This window comes from Tyto alba, unplaced genomic scaffold (assembly GCF_018691265.1).
Source record: "Tyto alba isolate M040663 unplaced genomic scaffold, T.alba_DEE_v4.0 Super-Scaffold_1000006, whole genome shotgun sequence".
In the NCBI taxonomy this organism is placed as follows: Eukaryota; Metazoa; Chordata; class Aves; order Strigiformes; family Tytonidae; genus Tyto; species Tyto alba.
The window spans coordinates 4,692,733-4,718,993 of record NW_024881272.1 but is presented as its reverse complement, the minus strand read 5'-3'; the positions used below and the strand labels follow the sequence as shown (position 1 = coordinate 4,718,993).

At 54.3% G+C, this 26,261-nt stretch overlaps 1 protein-coding gene across 2 annotated transcripts in view; it reads left to right on the top strand.

The window, feature by feature from the left end:
• ASTN1 (astrotactin 1) overlaps positions 1-24,949 on the top strand; it is a 57,420-nt gene extending 32,471 nt beyond the window's left edge. Inside the window, exons 9-23 of one of the 2 annotated variants that reach the window (XM_032995556.2) lie at positions 4,144-4,218; positions 4,675-4,812; positions 5,198-5,348; positions 6,051-6,217; positions 6,418-6,612; positions 6,937-7,064; positions 9,479-9,583; positions 9,759-9,947; positions 13,094-13,362; positions 13,616-13,749; positions 14,439-14,590; positions 14,930-15,065; positions 15,196-15,296; positions 15,930-16,113; positions 23,635-24,949. In XM_032995556.2, the coding sequence (XP_032851447.2) occupies positions 4,144-4,218; positions 4,675-4,812; positions 5,198-5,348; positions 6,051-6,217; positions 6,418-6,612; positions 6,937-7,064; positions 9,479-9,583; positions 9,759-9,947; positions 13,094-13,362; positions 13,616-13,749; positions 14,439-14,590; positions 14,930-15,065; positions 15,196-15,296; positions 15,930-16,113; positions 23,635-23,731 (2,221 nt within the window). In that variant the 3' untranslated portion in view covers positions 23,732-24,949. Of the gene's footprint in view, positions 1-4,143; positions 4,219-4,674; positions 4,813-5,197; positions 5,349-6,050; positions 6,218-6,417; positions 6,613-6,936; positions 7,065-9,478; positions 9,584-9,758; positions 9,948-13,093; positions 13,363-13,615; positions 13,750-14,438; positions 14,591-14,929; positions 15,066-15,195; positions 15,297-15,929; positions 16,114-21,181 lie in introns of both variants that reach the window. The other variant, XM_032995555.2, reaches the window with a different exon arrangement.
• Positions 24,950-26,261: the final 1,312 nt, after the last annotated feature.

Sequence of the window (26,261 nt, the reverse complement as noted above, 5' to 3'; positions counted from 1 at the left end):
TATGATGCGACCAAAAGTCAAAGCAGCTCATTCTGCCTTTAGTTAATAAACTCTTACCTGCCTGCATTTGTACTTCTTCATCTCAGCCCTCAGATCCATCATGCAATGGCCCATGGCTTTCCCATCCCTGTGTGCTATTCTTGAGTGGGTGCCCTTTCTGGACATCCCGATGAGATTTAAGACAGTCTGCATTTAAGGGGTCTTTATCAACGTGCCCTTTCAACTTGTAATGGGCTTCTCCCCGGCATGGGGACATTTTAGGCCAATTTAAGGCAATTTGGTGAATGTGTCTGGCTGGGCGCTCTCATCTTCTTCTAGCAGTTGGCAAGCAGGGGCCACCCCAGCCCCCTTCCCTTGCAGAGCAAGTTACCCCTTTCTCCACCCCGCAGCCCTGCAGCCGTTTTTTGCCAGCACAGGACCCAAATTAATGCAACAGCTCGTGCCCAGTGCACCCACCTCCCCTTCGCATGGTGCCTTTTCTCTTCTGCACCCAGATATCCCCCTCCCTGGAAGTACTCCTGTTCCTCCTATCCCATCCCCACCCACCAACCATTCCCCACCATGTTGTAGTGACAAGGGCAGCACTTTTTCTGCTGGAAGTATTTTTTTTTTCTCTTTTTCTCTTTTTTTTCCCCACCCCTTTTTCTTTTTTTTTTTTTTTTTTTTTTCCCCCTCTGCCTCTCTCCATCCCCTGCTGTGTGCCTTGGCTTTACGAGCTTGAAGGACGGCCAGATAAAAAGCTCCTCTTTCTTTCAGATCCTTTCACCAAACCACCATCCGCCTCCTCCTCCCGCCCCATTCTCCTCGCAGATTTACAGGCAGCCCAGGGAGAAAGTGCCAGCATTAGCATTTTTAATAAAGAGCTGCTTGGAAGGGATGGCAGGGGGTGGGGAGGTGGGAAGGGAAGAAGCACCAGAAGCTGAAGCCTGAGCAAAGCCATTGCAAAGCCAAGTGAAGTCGGAGGAGTCGGGATGGGCACTGCTGGTGGGAGAAGTCAGCAGCTCGGTGCTGATGTCACATCTACTGTCTGCCTGCCCCTCATCAAGATGGTGTTGGGTCTTCATGGGTCCCCGCTTTGGTCATCGTGGGGAGTGGGTCCTGGGGCTGCAGGAGGGGTACAGGTGCCACGGGGATGCTCCTGGTCCGTTCACCCCGGGCTTGAAATCCTGAGCTGTCAGTGAAGGGACGTGGTGAGTGCCTTTGTCCGCACTGCTGGCTCCCAGCACACACTTGTAGCTGGTGCTTTGATGCCATGATGAAGTTCGGCACGGCCATCCTCGTGCCGCTGGCTGGGTGGAAACCCCTGGGAGCACAGGGGGTCGGGGAAGTCACCTATTTCAGTGCGTAACAGCTGACCACCACTTCCTCCAAGTGGCATTTCAGCCATGCAGATGTGCAGCAACTTCTCAGCGCCTTCTGCAAAGAGCCTCTCCTGCAGCCCCTCCAACCTCCCTGCCAGCTCCCCTCAAACCAGCTGCTCCGGGTTAGCACATCGTGGTCGCATCCCACAGGCACTGGGCTTTGATTCCTCATCCCACCCATCTTGTCTAGAAGAGCTTTGCAGGGAGCGAGGACCAGCAGGAGCACAGTTCTCAACACTGGAAGTCAGTCTGGCCTCGTCCCCTTGGGGCTGCAATTCCAGCGTGGCCGGGGTCCTGTTGAGGTGGATCAGAGCATCACCAGTAGCACCAGGTCTGGAGGGCTTAGCAGATATTTCTGGAGCATCCACTCAAGCCCAGATCTGGAGCAAAGCTTAGCTGATGGTTCAGCTGGAAAAAGCAGAGGCCTGAAGATTGTCCTGGGGATGCATGGGCAGCTCTTTGGCTGCGGGAGCTTGTTGAGTGAGTGTGGGGAGTTTGCTGGATCTCAGCTGCCCTGGTGATCCCCTGTTTTGTTGTTTCACATGCCTAACTGGGTGCCAAGGCTTGCAGGGAGCCGAAAGCTGTCATTTCTGGCCCATTTAATCCAATCCGATCAGGCGCAGAGCTGCTTCTCATCAGTCTCGCTTTCTTTTGTCAGCTCTGAAGACCATGCGACCAAAATACCTGCCAAGAGCAACAAAAACCAGAGCAGAGAGGTGCCTCCAGTTATCACAGAAAGCAGGGGAGGAGACAGCCATGCGAGCACACGCTTGTGTGCATGGGAGAGGAAGGAGGGGGTGAAACAGCGGCAGAGGCACGGGGGGCAAAAGGCAGAGACAGGAGGTGGGGTGTGCCTGGGGGAGGAGATCTCGCCCTGTCCTCTGCAGCAGAACACACGAGTCAGCAAGGGTGTGTGGGTGGGAATGTTGCCGCTGAGCTCCTGGAGAGCTTCCTTGGAGATGAGGAGGGACGGTGCGTCTCTTGTTGAGCTGGAGGTTTTGTATGGAGATGGACTCAGGGCTTACCCACAGAAGGTACCACATCCTTGCAGACTCAGTGGTGTGTGGCAGGTTGTCCCCTGCCATGTAGGCACGTAGGTAAAGACTCAACATTCTTTCTAATGGGCCTTTTTTGACCCCGAGTATTGGCAAAGTGGGCCAGGCTGGGGAGATGCCACACCGTCCCTTCCTGGAGCACGGAAACCTCTTCAAATCCATCATCACACGAGTTTTAGCCACAGCTGGAAATTGCACCCTGCGGGGGGACACAACATGGCCTGGGTGCTGATTTCCACCTCCCAGGCAGGTCGAAGCTGCCCGGCTGCATGCCCTGGACGCGTTGGCATCCATGGGCTACCAGATGTGCCGCCTGGCAGAGGTCCGGTAGCCACTGCCTCGGCGCTGAGCTCCACGGCAAGCCCAGAGCGGCTCTTTATCACCGCTTGTCCACCCGAGTCGATGGGGAACAATACCTTGCCTCTGCTTTTATTCCCTGCCTGGCGTGCTCCTGAGAAGTAAGAATAAAACCCATCTGCCAGAGCGCTGGAAGGCGGAGGCGCGAAGCATTCAAGGCGTCAGGGAGATGCAGGGAGCACATCGCTTTCCAGCTGAAGCTGACCTCATTCGGGGCAATCCGATCTGCGGGCTGAATGTAATCCCCTGCTCCCAGCCAACCGGACAGGAAAATGGCATTGTATCCCAGCAAGGAAATGAGACAGCGCACTGTAATCCTGCAATCAGGATTTTTATTTATTTTTTTTGTCCTTGCTGAAATAACTTCAGATTAGAAATTAAAGTGCTTGTGCAGGAGAGCTGTAATTGCCTCTGGAGAAAATCCCCGGGCTTGTCGGCAGCACCTGATACTCTCACCCTGAATTTTAACAGCAGCGATGTGACGAGATGGAAAATCTCTTTCTTTCCCCGGCTCTTGCAAAGGGGATTTTGAGCTTTGAGGTTTGGGAGCGGGGTTCATGTGGTCTGATTCAAACCCCACGGCGGTCGGGTCTCTGACTGCCCTTGCTCTGCCTTGTCAGCCTTGCTCTGCGAGTGATGCTCTGCCAGAAGGGCTGTGCTGCTGGGGATGCGTGTCGCAAGGTGTCGTGGCCGTGGGTGTCCCACCAAAGGGCACTGGTCACCGAATCACGGTTACACATCACCCTGCGCTATCTAGGGCAGCAGGGGTGGAGGCGATGGGGCCATCAGCTCTCCAACATCCTGCTTGCCTCCAAGCTTCCAGCTTGCCTTCCAGAGCCCTTTGCAAAGTCTCACAGGGTCTGAGTCTGCCTCAGCTCCCCCCCTGAAACAGTGAATCCCAAGGGGAATAAGGCAGGTGGTGAAGCTGCGGCCCCGGACCTGATGTGCTCCCTCGCAAAAGCCACGCAGAGAGAGGGTTCAGCTGCATTTTGGTTTGCTTTTTGCAATTTGATGGCTGTGACACAAATCCCTAAAACAGGAGCTGGGCAGGTGGTACGTGAGCGTGCAGCAGCGTGAGGCTCACGGACGGCGGGGGGGACTGAGTGCACTGTACCCCAAAATAGAGGATGTGATACACCATGGACCTATTGTCAGGTTGAGGCTGGGGTGAGGATCTGATGTTGTGGGAACTCCAAAATTTGGACCTTGGATATGGGGCTATTTTATCACCTTGTCTTGGCTTGGTTTGAGCTGTCTCATCCCAGGGCCCCTTTGCACGAGAACTGGGGGCTAAGGAGGGGAAGCATTTTGGGCTGCAAGTGGCAGCAGGGACACGATGCTGGTGTTATGCTCCTGGGTTTCTCTTCCAGGCCTTGGCCGTACACCATCTTCCAGCGTGGCTTTGACTTGGTGCTAGGGGAACAACCATCCGACAAGATTTTTCGGTAAGCGGTAAAGGCAACCTGCTCAGCACGTTTTGGGGCTCAAAAATATGACTTGGGGTCATTTGGGCGGGCTGGTAGCCCAGCTGGCAGGGCTGAGCACGGCTGTCCTGTGCCACCTCCTGCGGATGTGCGAGCTGTCATGTGGGATGCTGGATGCCCAGCATCTTCATTTGTGATGAGAGTGAGGTTTAGGCTCCGAAGGAGGATTTCTACTGAAAAGGAAAGTTCCTTTTTTATTTTATCATTATTTTTATTTACCTAAGTTACATGTGCCTTTTGAGGGTCATTTGGGTACATCTGGAGGAGCCACCCCATTTTACTCTGCCCCATCTGCCTTTGCTCAGGCTAGCATCCCTGCAGGGCATGGGGGAGGTTCAAGGGCTTGGCTGTGGGTAGAAGCAGCCCTCCAGGCTCGGCATTTCCCTCTATTCCAGCCTTTGCTGCTTTCCCTGGCAGGTTCACCTACACCCTGGGGGAAGGCATGTGGCTGCCGCTGAGCAAGAGCTTCGTCATCCCACCAGCCGAGCTGGCCATCAACCCCTCGGCCAAGTGCAAGACCGACATGACAGTGATGGAGGACGCAGTGGAGGTCAGGTAGGTGTGCTGGTGGGGCGAAGGCATTTAGGAGGCATTTCAGCAAATAAACTGGTGGTGCGTCCCTGAAACGAGAGGACCAACCCGAAGTGCATGGGGCTTGATGAGAGCTGGGACCCCTGCCCCACGTTTTGCAGGTGGAGATTAGTATGGCCGTTAACCTGCCCCTCTCGAGTGCCTGCAAAGCTGAGCCTTCGGAGGTAGCTGTCATCATCTCAGCAGCTCCTGCACCCCTCTAAAAGCATGGCTGCCATTCAGTTTGCTGTCAGCCCAAGGGAAACCTGAGCTCCAGAAAAACCCACGCGGCAACCGCGGTCGTGCACGCATTTACAACGTCTCATCAGAGTAGTGACACACTTCCTCCTCCTCTTCCTCCTCCTCGCAGGGAAGAGCTGATGACCTCCTCCTCCTTCGACAGCCTGGAGGTCCTCCTTGACTCCTTCGGCCCCGTCCGCGACTGCACCCGGGACAACGGGGGTTGCAGCAAGAACTTCCGCTGCATCTCGGACCGCAAGCTGGACTCGACGGGCTGCGTGGTGTGTGGCCCCATGGGGACCTGCAAATCCTCTTTGGTCTGAGCGAGGAGGGGGAAGGCAGAGGGGGAAGGGCTGCACCCTTCCTCCCTTCCCGTCGCCTCGGGATGGATGTTTTGGGGTTGGTTTTGCAGTGGGAAGAGCTGTTTCGGGGCTGGCATCTCCTCCGTCCCTGCTCTTGCTGCACGCACACATGAGGGAGTGAGAACTCCTCTGCTTGCTGGTTCTCCGGGAGGTCCCATGTCACTCACGCATGTCCCCTGTCACTGCCACAGCTGCTTTGCTGTGCAGGGAAAGCGTGTGCCCAAAACAGAGGGGTGCGTGGGGCTGGGACGTTGCCACCAGAGCTAGACATCGAGGTGGGGAGGCTGTGAGCATGGGGCAGCCGGTGGGTTTGGAAAGGGCAGCATTGCTTTGGCAGTCACCGGAGCTGCGTGCCTCCCAGCATCCCCTTGAGCTGGGTTTGGGCCAGCACATTAATTCGTTGGGGGCAGCTTGGGGGGCTCCTACCCACCCCAGGGGCTGCACTTTCCGGGGGCAGAGGAGGCAGGAGGAATATCTGCCGCCGCCTGTCCCGCAGCCCCCAGGCATCGCTCAGGCTGCACTTTCCAATGGAGGGCAGCGCTAGATCCCTCTCCTCCATCTCACCCCCGGAGCCAGATTTCTTCCCTGGGGGCTTCACCTCTCACTTTCCCCCCACACCAGTGCCCGTCGGGACTGAGCCCCATGAAGGATGGCACGGGCTGCTATGACCGTCACGTTGGTGTGGACTGCTCGGATGGCTTCAACGGGGGCTGTGAGCAGCTGTGCCTGCAGCAGATGGTCCCCCTGCCCGAGGACCCCTTGCTCTACAACATCCTCATGTTCTGTGGGTGAGTGCCCCGTCACCGTCCCGGCCACAGGGACACCCCCGAGGTGCTGCTCTACCTTGCTGCTGCCACCCTGAGCTCATAGGGTTGGGTGGCTTGCGAGGGAGGTCTCCTCCACCCCTGGTGTTCCTGCTGGGCCTGGTGGCCCCTGTCCCCACTGGTGGGGGCTGCAGTTGATGGTGGACCCCGTGCTGGCTTCCCAGGTGCATTGAGGACTACAAGCTGGGCACGGATGGGCGGTCATGCCAGCTGATCTCAGAATCGTGCCCCGAGGCGGGGGACTGCGGCGAACCCCGTGAGCTGCCCATGAACCAGACGCTCTTCGGGGAGATCTTCTACGGTTATAACAACCACTCCAAGGAGGTGGCCGCGGGGCAGGTGCTCAAAGGGACATTCAGGTGAGTTGATGTGAGGGGGTGACCCCAGCAGGGCCAGACCTTGCTGTCCTCTCTAAGAATAAGGTGTTTGAAGCAGCCTGGGGCTGGACCTTAGCAGACTGCCTGGTCCATCGATGTCCAGCCAAGCTTTGAAGGAGATGGAGGGTCTGGTGGGGAGGGCACATCTGAAGCTTCCCATCGAGGGTAGACATTGTTGTAACCCATGTCCTAAGGAAAGGTTTGGTGCTGAGTGGCTTTTTGGGATGGATCACCGGCTGGTGGGGATGATCCCAGGCAGTTCCCCTGTCCTCCAGCCCTGCCCTCCTCTCTGCAATTAAATTCCAGGCAGAACAACTTTGCCCGAGGCCTGGAGCAGCAGCTGCCGGATGGGCTGGTGGTGGCCACGGTGCCCCTGGAGAACCAGTGCCAAGAGGAGCTCTCCGACCCTGCTCCCGATCCAGAGTTCCTCACTGGTGAGTGTGTCCGGCCGGACCAATACCTTTCCCAACGGGGCAGCTGCCATCATGCCCAGCTTTGGTACCTACCCCTCCCAGGGGATATATCTGCCCTGGCATATGTCTAGTCTGGCTTTAGCATTATGCACTCACCTGCAGCAGCAGCAGCAGCAGCAGCAGCAGTAAGAGAAACGCATTAAATATGAAGCAGAGGGAGAGGCTGAAAATTTATTGTGTGGTGTAAAAGCTCAAGCATCCATTGGATATTTGGATTATTTGCAAAAAGGTTTGGTTTTTTTTTTGTTTTTTTTTTTTTATTTTATTTTTATTCAAGGCAAAAAAGGTTTCCAAGCACCTTTCATTTGATTTCCAAATCAGAAACCCTTTGCTGCCATAATGAAGCATTCAAAACCTGCCCCAATGAAACCAAAATATTTTGGTTTGTCCAGCCAGAGCCTTGTGGGCCATAAGTGACAGGTCTATTCCTAGACAGCCTTCAAGGATTTACCTTTCTTCCACCCAGTTGCTAGTACCACTAAATAGCCTTTGTTTCCTCGGTGCTTGTTGCTGTTGACTGATATGGCCGAGGACACCGGGTAGTTGCTAAATATCGCTAAATATACTTACTACTACGTGGATAATGAGGTGTTTTGGGAGATGTTTGCAGGGTGGCCTCATACAGGACCTTGTGTAAACAATCTGTTTGGAAGAGCTGCCATGAGGGTTCTGGGGAGCACCCATGGGCTGCACCCAGGGCCCGATGGGTGCTGGTTGCCCCAGCGGGGTGCGTGGCAATGCAGGGGGGTGTGCAAGCAGATGCAGGTAGGGAGGAGGGTGCTGGCAGGTCCCAGGAGGGCTGAGGTTCCCTTGGGGAGCCACATCAGCGGGTCACCCCTGCAGCCACTGGGGACGCCTGGGGGTGCTGGAGGACACCTGCCTCCCAAGGGGGCTCTGCCTGTCCTCTCCGCTGCATTGACTTGGTTACGCGGATGTAACGACGGTGGCACCACCATGGCCTCAGCATCACGGTGGGGTCGGTGGGGCTGGGACTCTGCTGGCAATTATGCCAGGGAGACTGTAGCCAGTAAATTATCCTGTTCATTTTCCGCTGCTCTGCTGGCTCTCTGTGGCTGATTAAGGAAAAAAAAAAAAAAAAAGGAAAAAAAACCCCAAAACCACCAACAACAACAAAAAACACACAAAAAAAAACCCAAAACAAAACAAAAAAAAAACACAAAAAAAAAGGGAAAAGAAGTAAAATCTCTGCTTGTCAGTAAGCAGATCTGGATATTGCTGTGAATACACGAGAGGCAGGCAGAGCTGCTGAGTAAGGAAGGGCTGGTTTTGCATAAACACTTTGAAAGGAAGAGCGAGGCTTTGAAGCTGTTGGTAGCAGCAAGCATCGAAGGGAGAGGCACTGGAAGGCAAAGGATCTTATCCTCCTTATCCTCTGCCTCCATTTCTTGTTACAGAGAGGAGGATGCCCGTTGTTATCCTCCTGAACTCCTGCTGCGTGGCTGTTTGGCAGCAGAGCTTGCCGCTCCGCTGCCGAGCGGAGGCGTGCCGTGCTGGCTGTCGGGCAGCGGGGCTGCGAGGGAGCGGGAGGCTGCGTCCCGGCATCCTGCCGCAGCCAACCGAGGGATGCTCCGCTCGCCCAAATCAGAGCCATGAGCACCCTTCAATTCCCTTTTGGGGGCTTTCTCCAAGGCTCGGTGGCCTCTCTGTCCCTCTGTTCATGGAAGCTGAGCCGTCATGCTCCTTGGCTTGTGCCTCGGGCAGGATGAAGTGGCTGCCCAGCCCTCGTCTCCACGAATTTCTGCCTTCCATAATGTGCAGTTCAGTGGCTGGAGAATGGGATGCCTTCGCCTGGAGGATGAGAAACGCCACAACCTGCTCAGCCCCAGCATTGCCATAATGTCCCGAGGGAACATGAGCATTGACGGGCGTGCAATTTCCCCCTTATGCATGTATCTTGCTCTGCTCAGTCCTGGCCAAAGGGGACCTGGGGCCTCTTGGTTGGGCACGCACGGCGTGACGGTGACCGTTCCCAGGCCTGCAAACAGCTCATTAAAAAGCGCAGCTCTCATTAGTGAAATAATTAGCACACCTGGGTATGTCTTGCAAGCAGGCGCTGGGAAGGAAACAGGAGGGGATGCAGGAGGCTCATTATCTTCCGACGCAGAGTCCCGGATGGCAGGATGAAACGAGCCCATGTGTTTTCCTTCAAAGCCATGATTTTAATTGCTGGGGAGCAGCTGACCCTTGGCTCTGAATGCCTTGCTGACTCCCTGGGTGGTCATGGTGTGCGCACAGTCCTTTTCCCCCAGCTTCTTCCTGCCCCGCTGGCTGCATTGCCCCAGGGGCTGCAGCCATCCCCACGGCAAGGCATCCCTGGGCAGTGATGCTGAGCCCCCCTGTCCTTTCTCTGGCAGGGATGGTGAACTTCAGCGAGGTGTCTGGGTACCCCCTCTTGCAGCACTGGAAGGTCCAGTCCGTCATGTACCACGTCCGGCTCAACCAGCTGACCATCTCCCAGTGTAAGCGTGCGGGGCTGGGGGGGACGGAGGGAAAAAGGGGTGGTGAGAGGACCCAGAGCCTTCTTCTGGCAGGTGATGGGCTCAGAGCTTGGTTGCCCACTGTAAGTGTGTAGGGAGGTGACGAGGGCTTGGGGGTCCTCTGGAGCCTGAGCACCTCCTCCCATCTCATCCCCAGCTTTCAGCAATGCGCTCCACTCTCTGGATGGGGCCACCTCCCGTGGAGATTTCGTGGCACTGCTGGACCATTTTGGCAACCACTACATCCAGGAGGCAGTGTACGGCTTTGAGGAGTCCTGCTCCATCTGGTATCCCAACAGACAGGTTCAGCGGCAGCTCTGGTTGGAGTACGAGGACATCAGCAAAGGTAGGAGCCCTGCTCATCCCCAGAAAGGGTCCCCACAGCCACCCCATGGGAACAGGAATCTGTTTTTTTTTTTTTTTTGGTATAGCAGGGAAAGTGCCCAGCCTGTGTCAGGGCTGCATCCCATCTCACCCTCTTATTTACACCCCACTCTCTCACCCTTCTAAGCCAGCTGAAGGAGTCCTATGGATGGCAGCAGGCGTTAGTCCAGGCTAGAAAGGAAGATAAATACCCACATCCCCAGGGAGATGAAAGACGAATGCACTAATCCCACCAAGCCATCCTGCCTGATTCTGGACTTAACTGTTATTTGTCTTTAATCCTGCTCCTTCCTTCCTTTTGTCTCTGCCATATCTGCTCTCTTCCACTCACAACCCGCGGCCAGACTTTTCTCCCTCTAATGTGTTTTCTTCTGCCGGGCTGTCAACGCTGTGTTTTAATATCTGAAAACCAGTTATGAACTGGGAGGTTCACTATGGTGCAGAGGGCATCCAGCACTGCTGCATCCCCTCTGGTGCCCTCGCTGCAGAGAGTTGCGACAGATCCCTGGTGGAAGGGGTTTTGCAGGGAGGCGATGGCAGGTTTGGACGCGAGCTTTCCAAAAGCAGGGGCAGCCTAATGCCTGCCTGCTGCTGGCTGTCACCGGGACCACGGCCTCTCTTGTGCCTGGCCTTTGCAAAGCTGCCCGCAGGCATTTTGCTGACCGTGCTGGGGATGTTGGATTGCACCGCCCAGGCTTGGGCAGCGAGCAAGAGCCAGCTCCCAAGCTCGGAGGTGGGAGATGCCGAGCAGAGCTCCTGTTTTTTAGGTGACCTTGGTTTGCTGCCCTCTGCCCAGAAGCTCCCGGGCACAGGCAGCGTGAGCTTGGAGCTCACCGCCGCAGCGTTTCCGTCGTGAAGCTTCATAATTCTCAGTATTGGCACCAGCTCTACTGTGCTGCTCTTGCTGTGCCTCGGCCGTGAAGACATTTGTTTTCTCTCCAGGGCTCTTGTGTGGGAAAGGCTTCTCTGTGAGCCTGAGTCTGGATCCTGCGGGCTCAGACCTCCTGGAGCCTGGACTTCTTCCCGAGCCCACCTGCAAGAGTACAGACCAGTTGCTGTTTTGCTGTGGGCTGTCTCCAGATGTAGCATCTTTTGATTGCAAGTACTTTTTTTTTTTTTTTTTTTTTTTTTTTTCTGCTGCAATTTCCTCCTCTTTGATTTTTCTGCTTGGAGGCTTTTCAGGTCTGGCAGTCTCTTTCCACCCACAATATCACATTTCGGTTTCGCTCTGGCACCTGCCACTTTCCCTCCTTTGCGTTTTGTTTGCAAACGTCAGGAGCTGGATATCGATTGAGAAATTGCAAGAGACAAATCATTCCCTGGCTCCTCTGCTTCTCCTCAGCGCCTGCTAAGCTGCAATTCACAGCCAGCCCAAAGCGATCCATTTCCAGCTCGCTGGGGGAGCGGAGCAATGCTCTTGTATCCCGGGTCTTATTTAACAGCCTTGTTTTCTTTGCAGGAGTCTCGAGGATAGGCTAGCACTGGCCCATTTCTCAGCAAACCCTTGCAATAGCAAGATCTTCCCATTGAGCCGTGGACGTGCTCTCCGGCGGCTCCATGCAGCAGCCAGCCCCTACTAAACCACCGGCAGCGATGCCCTGAGCCTGCCCCAGGGGTGAGGCTTTGCCTGAGCATCTCTTGGCTGCCTCTGACCTCACCAGCCTGCCCTGACCATCATCAATTGTCCTTTTTGGGCCCCTCTCTTGGTGCAGAGCCAGGGACGTCCTTTAGTAGGACTTTTGGGTGAAAAACACCGTTCCCCTGCGTGGCAAGGCTCGCAGCGGCAGGGTGATGCTAGCCAGGGCACAGCAGCGACGGGCAGATTCTACCTTCTTGACTGCTGTGCCAAGACTTTTTTCCTTGTGTCAAAATATTTCCCGCTGTGGGAGCGCTGGAGCAAAGCTCACCAAGTGCAGAGTCTGGCTCAACACCCTGTGTGGTGGGGACACGGCGCACCCAGCACCAGGCACCTGTGCACACAGCTGGGAGAAATGTAGCCCATGGCAATGCTTTCCTGCTGAAAACCTTTTTTCCGAGCCTGTTGGGTTGCAGGGTTGCCTGAGGTTTGGTTGGGTACGACCTGCAATTATTCTCCCATGTGCACGTGGCAGAAGGAGCCTTCAGCCTCTTCACAGTCGTGTGGGGGGGGTCTGCAGTCTTGACGAACGTATCTGCCTCCATCTCATAATTTTCTTTTGCTTCGTGGCGGTGCTTTGTAAGCTAAGCCCTTAGGGAGAGACCCTACTTCCTTGCCCAGCTGCAACTTTGCCCACTTCCATCATGCCCCATGATAGCGTGAAGAGACAAGAGGAGCCAGACTTGAGCCAACTCCCAAAATGGAACTGCTCCCCACCTCCCTTCCTCTGTGTGGGGATGGAGTGCAGAAAGGGGTGGAGAGGCTGGAGAGGGCCTTGGTGGATTTGCAGCCATCTCGGGAGCTTTCTGGGCATCACAAGGCATTGGCAAGTCTTCCCTGCTCATTCTGAGCTCTTCGGTGCTGCTGGCTAAAGACCTTTGTGTGGGGGGTTGGTGGAGCACCAAGTCAGCATTGTTGCTGTGCACTCTGGTCTGACACTCCTCCTCTCTGGTCTCCAACATGCTCTGTCACATCAGCTTTGATGAGGGCCCTTGGGAACCGAGGGAGTCAAGCATAGAAATCAGCTGTTGGGCCAGGAGGGTTTTTGCAGTGGAGTGGCTTGGCAGGGGGCTTTGGTGGAACATGGGTGTGGGATGAAGGTGCCCAGGCAGGTCGGGTCCTTCATGAGTTTCCAGCCACATGACGGAGGCTCCCTCTCGTGGGGACCTGCTGCAAGGGTGGGCTGTCCCTGTGCCAGGCGAAGGGATGGGGCTGGGGAAACTGAGGCATGGGGAGACAAAAGGACCTGCGATGGTAGAGACCAGGGTAGGCTTTTCATTTCTGATTCCTCCTCCGGAGACCAGCGAGGATTTCATCCCTACAGAGCAAAGGGGGAGCTCTTAAGGATACAGAGGGGTCCCTGGACAGCACTGCCTCTCTCCTGGGTGGAAGGCAGGGCTCTACCCATCTTGCATCCCCCTTAATGATGGTTTGGAGCCCACCCTGGTGCCCCTCTTTTCCCCCTTCCCCAGGCAACTCCCCCTCAGACGAGTCAGAGGAGCGCGAGCGGGACCCCAAGGTGCTCACCTTCCCCGAGTACATCGCCAGCCTCTCCGAGTCAGGCACCAAGCGCATGGCCGCCGGCGTGCGGATGGAATGCCAGAGCCGTGGCCGCTGCCCCTCCTCCTGCCCACTCTGCCACATCGCCTCCAGTCCCGAAGTGCCGGCTGAGCCCATCCTGCTGGAGGTCACCAAAGCGGCCCCCATCTACGAGCTGGTCACCAACAACCAGACCCAGCGGGTGAGGAGCCGCTGTCTGGGAGTGGTGGGGTGGGCATGGAGGGGTGGCAGGACAGAATCGGGGTGGTCTTTGCAGGCAGCTTGTCCTAGTAGCATCATGTCAAGCCGCGGCAGCCCTTGCTTGTTGGCCAGCCCTGCTCTCCAGGGTGGGTGGACCATGCTGAACCCACTAAGGGATGGATGAGCGCCGACTCGAGTGGTGGCAGGATGGAAGCTCACCTGCCCAGTTCTCAACCCCTTTTCCCCTCTGTCAGCTCTTGCAGGAGGCCACCATGAGCTCACTGTGGTGCTCGGGTAGCGGGGACGTCATCGAGGACTGGTGCCGCTGCGACTCGAGTGCCTTCGGGGCTGATGGGCTGCCCACCTGCGCACCTCTCCCGCACCCCATGTAAGTCTCCGTGTGTGCCCAGCCTGTCCTCTTGATGTGATGGGTCTAGGAGGAGGTGGCGATGGCCAGTGGTGTGGTGGCAGGAGGTGGTGGGACTGGGATGGTTTTATGGGACAGATTTGTAAGTGGGTGGGGGACCTGGAAATCAGGCAGATAGTGCAGAGATACAGTATCTTTTCTAAATTCAGCTGAGGACGGGGGAGCTGGTTTTGCATCCATCCTGGTAGAGCAACCCCAGGGTAGGAGCCCTTTGGACCAGCATGCCCAGAGCCAGGAGGGGTAGGAAAAGGGGATTCACTTCTCTCCTGAGGTTGCTCTCTCCCATGGGTTAATGGCTTTGAAGCCCTTTTGCCTTGAGAGAGTAATGCAAAAACAGTCCCTTCATACTACCTTACAGAAACCAACTAACTTCTGGTGCATTTGCATGTGGCCTGCGCAGCAGAGCGAGTGACACTGTCAAATGCACTCGTGCTGCCTTTTGCACCAGCCACGGGGACTGGCTGGAGAGGTTGTCCTCAGCATCCCTCCCATACCGTGAGCCTCAGCGTGGTGGGTTTGATGCCTTTTTAAGGCACAGAGGAGCAGCAAGGCGGTGATAGACATGGGTGAGGGTGAGCGTGGGTGGGTGGTGGGGACGGCTGGCAGACCTCGCCCTCCTGAGATGCTGACCGGTCGGCATTTCCCTCCAGCCTGCGGCTCTCCACCATTCACGAGCCCAGCAGCACGCTGGTGGTGCTGGAGTGGGGGCACTCGGAGCCCCCCATCGGAGTGCAGATCGTCGACTACCTCCTCCGTCAAGAGAAAGTCACCGACAGAATGGACCACTCCAAGGTGGAGACAGGTGAGTGGGGATTCCACTGGTTCTCAGTGTGGGATGGAGATGTTAGAGGGGAGCCTCTGACTCTCTCTTTGCAAGGGGATGCTGGAACATATCCAGTAACCCGTGGTAGAGAAAGCAGCCCCTCTCCTGCCCACCATGCCACAGAAGTGGCAGCTCCACGCTATGGTGTTGAGCCTTGCTGGAAAAGCGATGAGTCCATCTCTGCACCAAACCCCTGCATGAGCCTCGGTCCCCCTCGGCACCAGGCAGCATGGTAGAGGGCGCAGACCTCGGCGGTTCTCCACATGCCTGGGGACGCCTGTGTCATCACCCGCAGTGCATCCTCCCCTCTCTCCCTAGAGACGGTGCTGAGCTTCGTGGATGATATCATCTCCGGCGCCAAGTCACCCTGTGCCATGCCGGCCCAAGTGCCCGACAGGCTCTCGTCCACCATCTCCCTCATCGTTCGCTGCCTGGAGCCCGACACAACCTATATGTGAGTTGCCTCCCCCAAACCGTGCCTGTGGGATCGTTGTTGCCCCGACCATGGTGCTCCTGCCTGATGTTGCCTGTGTTTGCATGAGGTCTCGGGAGTCCAGAGCTTCACCTTTTTCCTTCTCGGCCAGGTTCACACTCTGGGGAGTCGATAACACAGGAAGACGCTCCAGGTCCAGTGATGTGACAGTCAAGACCCCCTGCCCTGTGGTGGACGATGTGAAAGCTCAAGGTGAGATGGAGGACATTGCTGGACTGTGGTGCTTGGTACCAGAAGGAGTTCCCCCCTCCCAGCATGTCCCCATACACATCTCATGTCTTGGCTGCAACATCTCCTTCACCCATGGTCGCTCAGGTGCTGCCACATGGTGTTGAGGGTTGGTGTGGAGGGTGGCAGCAGGCACACATCCTTGCTGCAAAAAAAGTCAGAGGCACTCTGTGCTGATGGAGGAGTGGGAGGATGAGTGGAGGCACAGGCATTCAGGACATGCCAAAATAGCCAAGAAGACCTGCTTGTCCTGCCCAGAAAGCAACTGGTAGTGTAGGTGGTGGCTGTGCTCAAGAAATCCCAACTGTGTACTTTCTCGTAAATAAATAGTATTTCACTAACAGTACGTGATGATACCACATGCCTCTCCTCCTAATTGGACCAAATTACAGGAATCTAACCCAGAATGAGTCCAGGGAATGCCATCTACACTGTTGCTTCTCCACTGGGACCTTGTCTTGATATGATGTAAATCATAATTTGGGGAAACAAATCTTGTCTCTGGTCTTGCTTTACCGAGAGCTGAGCTTTAGCCTGGTCAGCTTTCTTCATGTCTTTCCTTGCACCCCACCGAATACCTTCTGTCCTTCTGCCCAGAAATAGCAGACAAGATCTACAACCTCTTCAACGGCTACACCAGTGGCAAGGAGCAACAAACAGCCTACAACACTCTGCTCGACCTGGGTTCCCCCAGCCTGCACCGAGTCCTCTACCACTACAACCAGCACTATGAGAGCTTTGGGGAGTTCACCTGGCGCTGTGAAGATGAGCTGGGTCCCAGGTAGGCTTGGGAGATGGGTTGGCTAGGCAGGCAGGCCTGCCCGCCATCAGGCTTATCCCTCGTTTGTCACCGGGAAGGTGGCTCTCTGGCAAATCTCATTATTTTGTTTGATGATAGAGCTTAGAGGCTCACAGAGGAGTTCCCGTTTTGCTGGATGCTGTGCATATATTTGGGGGTCCAACCATCTCTCTTGAAGGACTAGAAACATAGGACAAGGTGGAAGGCGGTAGACCATTGTCAACCCACCATCCTTGTCCATCCCACCAGCCCTGTACTGTCTCTGAAGTTTTGCCTAGTCTGTTCATGCTGTGCAGCGTGGGAAGGGGATGGGATTCTCTTTTTTTTCCCCTCATTAGCTGCTTCCACAGGCAAAAGGTCAGAAGGTCTTGGAAAAATAATGCACCTTTAAGGAACGGACATTGTTGCGGGTGAGAAGGAGGGGGAGTGTGGTCGAACATGTTCCTAGGGAAGGGAACCAGGCACTGACGGAGGGAAGAAGGTGTAAGGAGGTGGTTGTACCTTCAAGCCTGCTGGAGAAGGTGACACAGAAGAGCTTGGCTATGGAAGCTGCTGGATGACGTGTTCGTGCAAACACACATACATGTGCTGGGCCATGCAAAGGTCAGATTTGGCTTTCCTCCTTTTCCCGGGCTTTATCTTGAGTTGAATGCACCTCCGTGTGTTGAACTCACTGTCACTTGTGGTCCAAAGCAGGCAGTGGATTGACCTTGGGTCTGAATTGCATGTGTTCTCTCCCTTTTGATCCATGACTGTGGTCAAGTGGGGTGATTTCAGGGACACGAGTGTTTTTTGGTGCCCAGGTGGTGCTGAGCTGCCATGGCAGGGTCTGGAGGTGGTTGCCCTGAGCTCCTCCTGGCTGAAACAGTCCCTTCATGCCTGAATGAGCACCGTGTCCTCTCCTCAGGCTCCTCCAGGTCTCTGCAGCCCCTCTAGCTGCCTGGGGATGGGGTTCCCCATGCCCCGGGCTTGAGGAGGCAGCCAGATGTTCCCTTCTCCCCATGTCCACAACATCTGCTTTTGTCTGCGTGACTTCCCAGTAACGTGGATGTTTCCAGTCAGTTTAGCAAGCTGGGCTGGGAGACTGTGTGGGCTGCAGTGGTGTTTCACAGCATCTGGGCTCCAAAGAACTGGAGCCTTGACCCCGTCCGGAAATCGGGATTACTTCAAATGTACGTCAGCAACAGCTCCCACCTATGAAATGCATGACCTCCACCTTCCCCTCTGTTCCACATCTCCTTTTGCTGGTCTCACCAGCCCTGCTGCTCCAGGTAATCACTTGTGGATTTCTAGCAGAGGATTGGAGATCCTCTGCATACCTTCTGTGTCCTCCAAAATTCTGCTAGGTGGTCAGAAAGACTCACCAAATAACTGGCCGTTGTCTTGCACTTAGTGTCTTAGGCATGTCTCCTAGTTCAGTTTCAGTGGGAAACTCCTAAGAGATCCTTCACGCCCTAGGGAATAGCTGGGGTCTCTCCTCTTTCCTCTCTCCCCTTTTCCCAGTTATGTTCTGAGAAATGTGAGTTCTTTGAGGCACTGCCTCAAAGCTTAGTAGCGACATCCCAGTTCATGGAGTCTTGTTAAGGCTGAGGCTCCCACCGGCTCCTCTGCCCAGGGTTGCTTCATTCCCATGACACCGAGTGGGATCAGGATGCTTGGACTTATGTCTCACCTTCATCTTAAGCCCAGCTGTGGTGATGCCGCTCTGTCTCCATTTCCAGATGTGAAATCCAGCCCCGGTTTGTACAGACCATCTGACATCTGTTGTGATGATTTGCATGCAGAGTACATAAAATTTCTTACGTGACAGACCGGAGTCGTCACACAGCCACTGCCATCACCGAGGCTGAGCATTGCTGTTGCTGCTCGCTGCCTCAGTGAGGAGACCAAGGACTAGCCAGAACATGGGGTGGAAGCTGCCTCCTCGAGCCCCACGCAGCAGAGGTGAATTAGCATGGAACAGCCAGAAATGCCACTGAATTGCCCAAATGTTACCATTTGCTGCCTGTATCTATGAGCCAGAGGGTTAATTCCACCCTCTGGAAATGCTAGAGCGCTTAGGATGGGATGACGCAAGTTGCTGATGAAGTGTTTGCAGCTTGTGCTACTTGGAAAGAGACATTTAGGGCAGATGCAGCGGGTTCTGGTGATGACAAATCTTGGAAAGCAGACCTCCTGTTTGATCGTCTGCGAGGGCGAAGCATCCAGACTGGTGGTGACAGGACAAATCACTTGCAGATGACATTATTTAGCCAGCAGACAGAGTGTTTGTTTGACTGTTGCTGATGCTCCTTTGAAGTCCTGGATGTGGACCCATGCGACTGACTCTGCCGTGTCCCTCCTCCTCCACGCGGCCATGCCACCTTCCAGCTCCGCTCACGTGGGGTGCGCTCGCATCCCTTCGTCTTGGGGACACTGGCTGCTGGGCTGAAGGAAACAAGGGGGTGTGGAGTTACGAAAGCGAGTCGCTCCCTCCCAGTCCGAGAAGGACTGCAGAGAGCCCTGGGCTCTGCATAAGGAGAAGAAATGGAGGGGAAGGCAAGTCATTTTCTAGCAAGTAATAAGTCAGTATAGGATTTGGTGCGAGGCCTGGTGAAGTCTGGTGGTGGTTTTGAGCCAAAATCTGTGGGATCATATTCAACATTCCTGCTAGGGTACCTGTGATGCTGGAGGAAGGCAGGCAGTCACAGCACCTTGCCTACATGTCTAGATGTGGGGACCAAGACAAGGGAGAGGTCAGCTACCTTCTCACAGCTGGAAGACCTGGCCAGCTTGGGTGGCTATCTCCAGAGTCAGCACCATGCTAAGCGCCTTCACCTCTCTGCTGTGCTCTGGATGTGAGCCCTGGGGCTGCAGGTATCACTTGGCTGCAGAGCTGGACAACCTCTCGGTGGGTCCAGACTGGCCCCTGGGAGCTGCATCCACCTCCGTGATGGACCTCTCGAGGGTTTCCTCTGCAGGAAAGCCAAGGGTGGCTCTGCCTGGGCCTGGGGTAAATTAATTCCTCTCCAAGCAGCTCTCCTATGGCGCACTTGACCTGGAGGAAGGTGTGGAGCGGCTGTGGATGTTCCTCTGTGGTTGGTACACATACCCTTGAGCTGTCAAACTAGCCACAACACAGCCACGTGCTCCACACAAAACCTCTGCTTATCCAAGTAAGAATGTGACAAAGGGTTGTTTTTTTTTTTTTTCCCTAGCATCACAATTAGTGTCTCTGCTGCCTGTTCTCTGCTGAACAGATGCTGAGTTAAAGCTACCAAGGGGATGTATCTTTTCTTCCCTGTCTATACTAACCCACCAACTGCCCTTGAGGCTGGGTAGGGAACTTATCCCAGATCCTGAGACACTTAAACTTTTGTCTGGGTTTCCAGGCACATGTGATACTCACCTTCAAGATGTTTCATTTGAATCCGTTACCTTCACATTTGCCGGATTCCCTGGAGATCACCCAGAGTGCCAGACAAATCTAAAATGAACATAATGTGTTTTATCCGAGCAAACTGTTTTCTTGATAAAAGCATTAGGAGCACAATTTTAAGAGGAAAAATGTGAAAAGAAGAGAACACGCTTTAGGTCATGTTTGGCCAGGATCCTCTGTGCTCTTCCAATATCTCACCTAATACGAAGGGTTGGTAATTTAGCGCTCTCTCGCTACCAGAACAAGCCCCCACCAAATCAGTGTTGCCCTGGGGGGTGCTGCATGTCTGTCTTCTGCTGAAGATGGATTCTTCCTGCACCTCCTCTCCCTCTGTCACCCAATCTTCTCTCCTGGTTTCCTTGGCTGGGCTGTGGCACTTTACAAAGCACCACTGCTGTGACCTGCCTTTCCTTGTTTTGCTCTCTGCAACTGGAAGATGGAAAATGTACCTGCGAAGAACTGGGGAGCTCCGTTATGTCCCCAGCTCTCTGAGCTTTTTGGATCAGACCTGGGTTGCATGCCTCAGTATATTAATTCCTTCTAGTTTGCACACTGTCCTGTGGGACACGTTTCCTAAACTGTTACTAAATATTACAGGTCATGTACCAAGAGTGTCATTCATTGTACTTATATCTTGTGATATTACATCTTATGAGGATCATAATTTTTATCTCACCTTCAGCCATCCATACAGACCCCCACAGGCCAGACATGATATTTTGAGTGGGTTTTTTTCCCTAAATCTCCTTCATGCTCAGTGGTGTCCTGGCATGCTGGCTCCCAATACTGTGCATTTCTTCTCTATCACGTCCCCCTCAGCCACATGACAGCAAGGATGCTCCTGGCATGCCCACCTTTTCCCTGACATTCCTGCCCTGTCACTGGACGTGTCCTATACCAAGCCATGAATGACCACCACAGTTCCCAAACATACAACACATGCAATTCATGGAGAGCACACACATGGTGACACTGCCCTGGGCTGGTCACATGTGTCATGCCTGACACCTTTTAGCATTTCTTCCTGCTGCCTGCAGTGCTTTTGGCTCCCACTTTCCCATCCTGCTATATTTGGAGTCCAGTAGCTGCAGCAGTGACTAGTGCTGCCATTTGAGTTGTCGATGAGGTCCATCTCAAGGGGTGTTGGGGGTTTCACAGCTACACTCATGACTGTCCCCTCACTAAACCCTCAGCAAACCTAGCCTTGTTGTGGCGATGATGTGGGGTGGAAGAAGATGAGGACAGGGCAGGGAAGAGTAAGGTGAGTCCCAAGACCAGTGCAGCAGGTCCAGCACCACCGTGGTGGCATGGGCATCTCTGACCCAGGCAGGGGCAGGTCTTGCATGCATTTAGGCTTGTAGTGCTGCCACGGGGCTGGCATGTCCCCCAGCCCTGCCGCCCCTCTTCATCCTGGCAGCATCAGGCTCTGCTCAGCTGCTCTCCACACCGTCCAACTCTTGCCTTATCTCTTCTCCCTCCAGGATCTCCCGTGGTGTCCTTAACCATCTTTGCTTTTCTCTCCTCATACGCCCATCCTGCCATCCCCCCTGTGGTGTCTCCATCCCCTCCCGCCGCTCCCTCGCTGTCCGTGTCCCCCCTCCCGGCACCTCCCCATGCCCGCCCTCACTGCAGGAAGGCTGGCCTCATCCTCTCGCAGCTGGGGGACCTCAGCAGCTGGTGCAATGGCCTCCTGCAAGAGCCCAAGATCAGCCTCCAGCGCTCATCCCTCAAATACCTCGCCTGCCGCTACAGTGAGATCAAGCCCTATGGGCTCGACTGGTCGGACCTCAGCCGGGACCTCAAGAAGACGTGCGAAGAGCAGACACTGAGTGTCCTTTACAATGACTATGGTGACAAAGACTACTGAGGGTTGAGGGTGCCCGCTCTCACATTGGCCCTCCCACGGGCGTTTGTGAGGGTTTTATACACGGACCCATGGAGGGGGGGAGGGTGTCGCTGATGTTTCTGGAGGCAAAAATTTGGACCGGGGAGTGAAACCAGCTGCTCTGTGCAGGACTGACTCAGTATTAGTTTATTCTTTGACTTGGCCAAAAGCCTTTCTAGCTAGAAGTCTTGTGGGACCCAGTTTTCTTGGTTTTGTTTTATTCATTTTGCCAAGAGGTTCCTCAGCATCAGTGGAGAGGGCAGGTTGGGAGGTCACAGCCCTCTCCTCCTGCCCCATCCCTGCCCTGGCTGTGGGGACCGTCCCCAAGGGTGGGGGACACCAGTCACGAGAGAAACACTGTGACACAGCCGGGACGGGAGAGCAGGTGATGCAGGGTTGGGAAAATGGAGGCAGGGCATGCAGGTCAGGCCGAGATGCTAATGGTTATGGCTGAGCAAATGAGCAAAACAGCCACTGGATGGCCAAGAGGGTTGGGATTTTTTTATTTTATTTTATTTTTTTGTAATTCTAAAGCATAAGATCTGGATGAGACCTGGCCAAGCAGTGGTGCTGTTGCAGGGCAGAGCTGGCGTGGTGTCAGCAGCTGGGGTGAGGAGAGAGGGGCACTGGTGAGCCCATCTTCTCAGGTTCTTCTGTCACGGCCAAAGCCTGCATCTGCTCCAAGATGCAGAGTCCTCCAGAGCAAAGGTAGCTTGGCCTCAGGGCCAGTGGTCAGCTGGACATCATGAGCTTTCTTCTTGTGGGACCACATTCTTAGGAAGTCAACTTAAAAATCCCTTCTGTTATTCTTAATTTGTTTTTTTACCCACCATAATAAAGACTTTGAAGCAATGTCAAACCACCACTCAGGAGACCCCCAGCCAAGAGAGCAGCACCCAGACGGCACAGAGGAGGCTGCCTTCTGCACCAGCCACCCTGTAGCCCTGGCCCAGCCTGGGCTCCACATGGCAAGGGGAACGGGGTGTAGCGTACCCCAACGCGGCAGTGCAGGATGGTCCTGGAGGTCCTGGTCCCAGAGGGGGCTCGGTGACACGGCGTGGTGGGCAGGCTTCTGGAGGTGTTACTTGCCTGTGTTCAGGCTCACATCTGCAGCTCTCACCGGTGGTTTCTTTTTTTAAACCAGAAAACTGGGGTTGTCCTGGGACACTGGGCTTGGTTCAGAGCAAACTGTTCTCCAATACCCTGTTACCACTGACAGTGTTGGAGGCAGCAAACAGCTTCCTTTTAGCTTCAGCTTCCAGCCTGGTTTGCAGAGGAGGCATCTCTGGACTTGCCAGTTGTGCACCTTTGATCTGGACAAGCCAGGAGCCCTACAGTGGGATTTTTATGATACGTCTTCAGAGAGAAATTTCCTTTTCATTTTTTCAGCCTTGGCAGGAGCAATCTTCGGCCTGTCTCTTACAATTTTCTGCCTCATTCCTCCTTCTACCTGCCAAGGACACAGCTCGAATATTTGTGTGGTGCTGAGTGGGAAGCGGCTGTGGTCTGCAGCCAGTCACAGCCGACAGCGCTGCAATACAGTATTTGCTCTACAGCAGTTCAGTATTTTCCCACCAGATGACACAGTGCTTTGCTCTTCCCTTCTCGCAGGCAGAGCTCTCCTTTAGGGGCAGCTTCTCTGGTCTGGAGAGCTGCTGGGAGCAGCCACCATCAGTCAGTGTTACCTGGGCATCCCCGTGCCATTTCCGTGATGAATGTGTCTAGCAGGGGTCATCAGGCAAATGTCTTCTCATTGGAATAAGGAAGTCTACTGGATCCTTTTGGCTTTTTCTCATATGTTTTTCCTTATATTTTGATGTGCCTGATGCTGCCAAGGGCTTGGGGGTCAGAGCAAGACCATCCCCTTCTCCATGTGGAGGTATACGTGGGCAGGTAATCCGTACCGAGCCGTTGCTCCTTTTTGTTTCAGTCACCGGCAGTCTTGGCCAAGACACTTTGGTTTATCCTCTTGCTTTTCCCAGAGGATGCTGAGAAAACTTTTAACTTCCAGCCAGGCAGCCATCCAGGGATGGGCAAAGGGCACCTCTGCTCAAAGCCTCGGAGGGATGCTTGAACAAAGACTGCTCTGGCCCAGATGCAAGTTGGTTGCTCGCCAAGTAATACCGCTTACGTGGCCTTTATATGAAACGCAGACTGTTTTCCTTTGGGTAGCAGACTCCTCTCTTTTATTACTTACTAGGTGCAGCAGCAGGGATGGGAGCGGTTCAGTCTGCCAGCCACTCGCTACAATGCTGCCAGGAAAACCCTGGACATCCCATGCGTTCACACCTGCCTAGGTTACTTTTTCATCCAGCCCTGAGATTTGTGCGGAGGCTCTGCAAAAATTTCTGTTCTGCTTCTGCACTCCTATGTCAAAGCCCTTGCGTGGTCAACCAAAACCCCACAACATCATCAGCCAGCTGGGCCGGACTCTGCTCCTGCTCAGCCCCAGCTTCCCTGTGGGCTGGGGGATGGACCACCCTGGAGGGAGAGGGGAAAGCCACCCATCCAAGGTCCTTTGGCAGCGCCCTTTCACAGTTGGACAGGAGTTGGCATCCCCATCCCATGACGGACCACGAATTCTGCTGCTGGGGCTGTACTCCGCTTGGTTGACTGCCGCGGCGTTGCCATTTTCACAATGGCCCTGGCTTTGTGGAAGCTTCCTTCTTGGTTTCTTTGCTCTGGTTTTGCAACTCAGAATTTTGCCCAAACTTGGATTTTCTTGCCAAGATCCCTCAATGAACACCTGAGCCCCTCTCAAATACCAGCAGCCTGCCGTGGGGGCCCAGATTGGAGCGGGGGGGGGGGGTTGCACCATGGCTGCAGACCTGGCCTTGGTGAGATGTGTTGTATGGGGCTTGCTCACCCGTAACAGTTGTGGGCGAGCCCTGAGATGTGCCCTTCCCTGCAGAGCTGACACCATCCCCATCTGCTGCAGGGTCCTACTGTTGGGTCTGCACAGTATTTTCTCTCTTGGACTCCTGGTTCTTCCCATGCTTCCAACCACATGAAAGGTGAAGAAGACACTGTTTTATGTCCACTTCTGCAACCTCCCTCGCCCCCATGCCCTCTCTTCGTGTTTTATTTCTGAATTAATGAGCGGTCATTCACCTGAGATGAACCTCTGGGTAGTTATCTTTTCTTTGCTGCACCCCTACCCCTGTAATAGCGTTACTACCTTTTACTTGTCGTGGAGTTATTTAACATATAAAGATGGTTTGGTCCTTTTCTTTACAAAGATGGCGGCAATTCATGTTCCTTGATGTTCTATTAAAACTCTAATGTGACGTTTTACTACTGTAGATTGAAAGTAGGGTGCTTTAGGGTGAGATAGCCATGTGGCAAGAAACACAAAACCCTTCCGGATTACTTAAAAAAAAAAAAAAAAAACAAAAAACCAACAAAAACAACAAAACGTTTTAAATGACAGCAACAACAACAACAAATAATCATTGTAACACTATGTAAAACTCCAGATGATAATTTAACTGACTATTAAAAGGAGCTGTTAGTAATCCGTGGCTCTGGCAAAGCGAAGTGTTTGTTTATAGTTTTGGTCCAGTTGATGTCATCTTTTGGTAGCGGATGAAACACTCCCAGCCTTTGAACTCTGGTGCGTCTTCACACACGTTTAACATTAGTCTGTCTGCCCACTGGGTTAGCCAAGTCCCAAACCACGCGGTACACGCAGCCGGAGACGTGTCCTGTGCCTCACCTTGCCTACCTGCTCTGTCAGGCACAGGAAGGTGCGGATGCCTGCGGGCACCTTTGGATTTGGAGGGAAAGACAGCATTTACACATCCTCGGCAAGGGGCTCTCAGTTCTTGCTTTGAAAACCTCCACAGATGCCGGGAATTTGGAAGCAGGGTCCAAAAAAGCTCATTTTATCCTGTTTTTTTTGCTATAAAAACTGGATGGGATGGTGCTGTCTGGTGGCCAACCCTTGAGAACTTCCTGGTCCATCTGGCAGACTTTTTCCAGAGGACTAGCAGTGTCACGAATATTAATGTCCTACAAACGGTGCAAAAATCAGTGCCTGAACAGAGGTGAGAGCTGCAAAGGATGCCTTAAAAGTCACTTACAGTTCAATGTTGTGTCTAATGCTCAGACCATCAACCCTGGCAGGGGCTCGCCCTTTGGCCAAGCCCGGTGTGTTTTGCCACCCACCCTGCCAGATGGGTGGGAGACCTGGGGAGAGGTTGGGGTTACTGCAGGCAGGCAGTCAGGATGCCTGGGAGGACACGGGAGAGGGGGGAATCAGCGGCTGTAGCACATGAAGCCATAGGAAACCAGACTTCATTAAGTCTCATGGAACAACTTGATTTTTATTTTTTTTTTCTCTTCCCACTACTAAATTGCAGGAAAATAAGCTAAAAATACACCCGGTACTTTCCTTCTGCTATTTTCCATGCAGTTAAGTGCTGTGGCTGCCACCAGCTCATTGCACAATAACCTGTGGCTGTGGAACGAGACGTGAGGAAGAGGAGGAGGAGGAAGAGGAGGAGAAAGAGGAGGAGATGGGCCATGTGATAGCAGGGTGCACAGTCACAAGCCTGGCCTGTTGTGTAAGAAAGGCTCGGCACAGCCGGCTCATCACACCTTCACCAGAGAAAAAACCTCAGCGGTGATCTGGCTTGCAACCTATGGGGTTTGGAGAAAGCCACCCCCAAAAAGGTGAAGTGGACCGTAAGGGATGCATCACCAGCACAACAGCAGCTTTTTAGGAAGGTTTTGGTGATGTGTGTGTGTGTGTGTGATGGAAGGGTTGCTGTTGGCCAACGGTCCCTCTTCACCCTCGGAAAGCAGGTACTGGCAGGGATCGCTGCA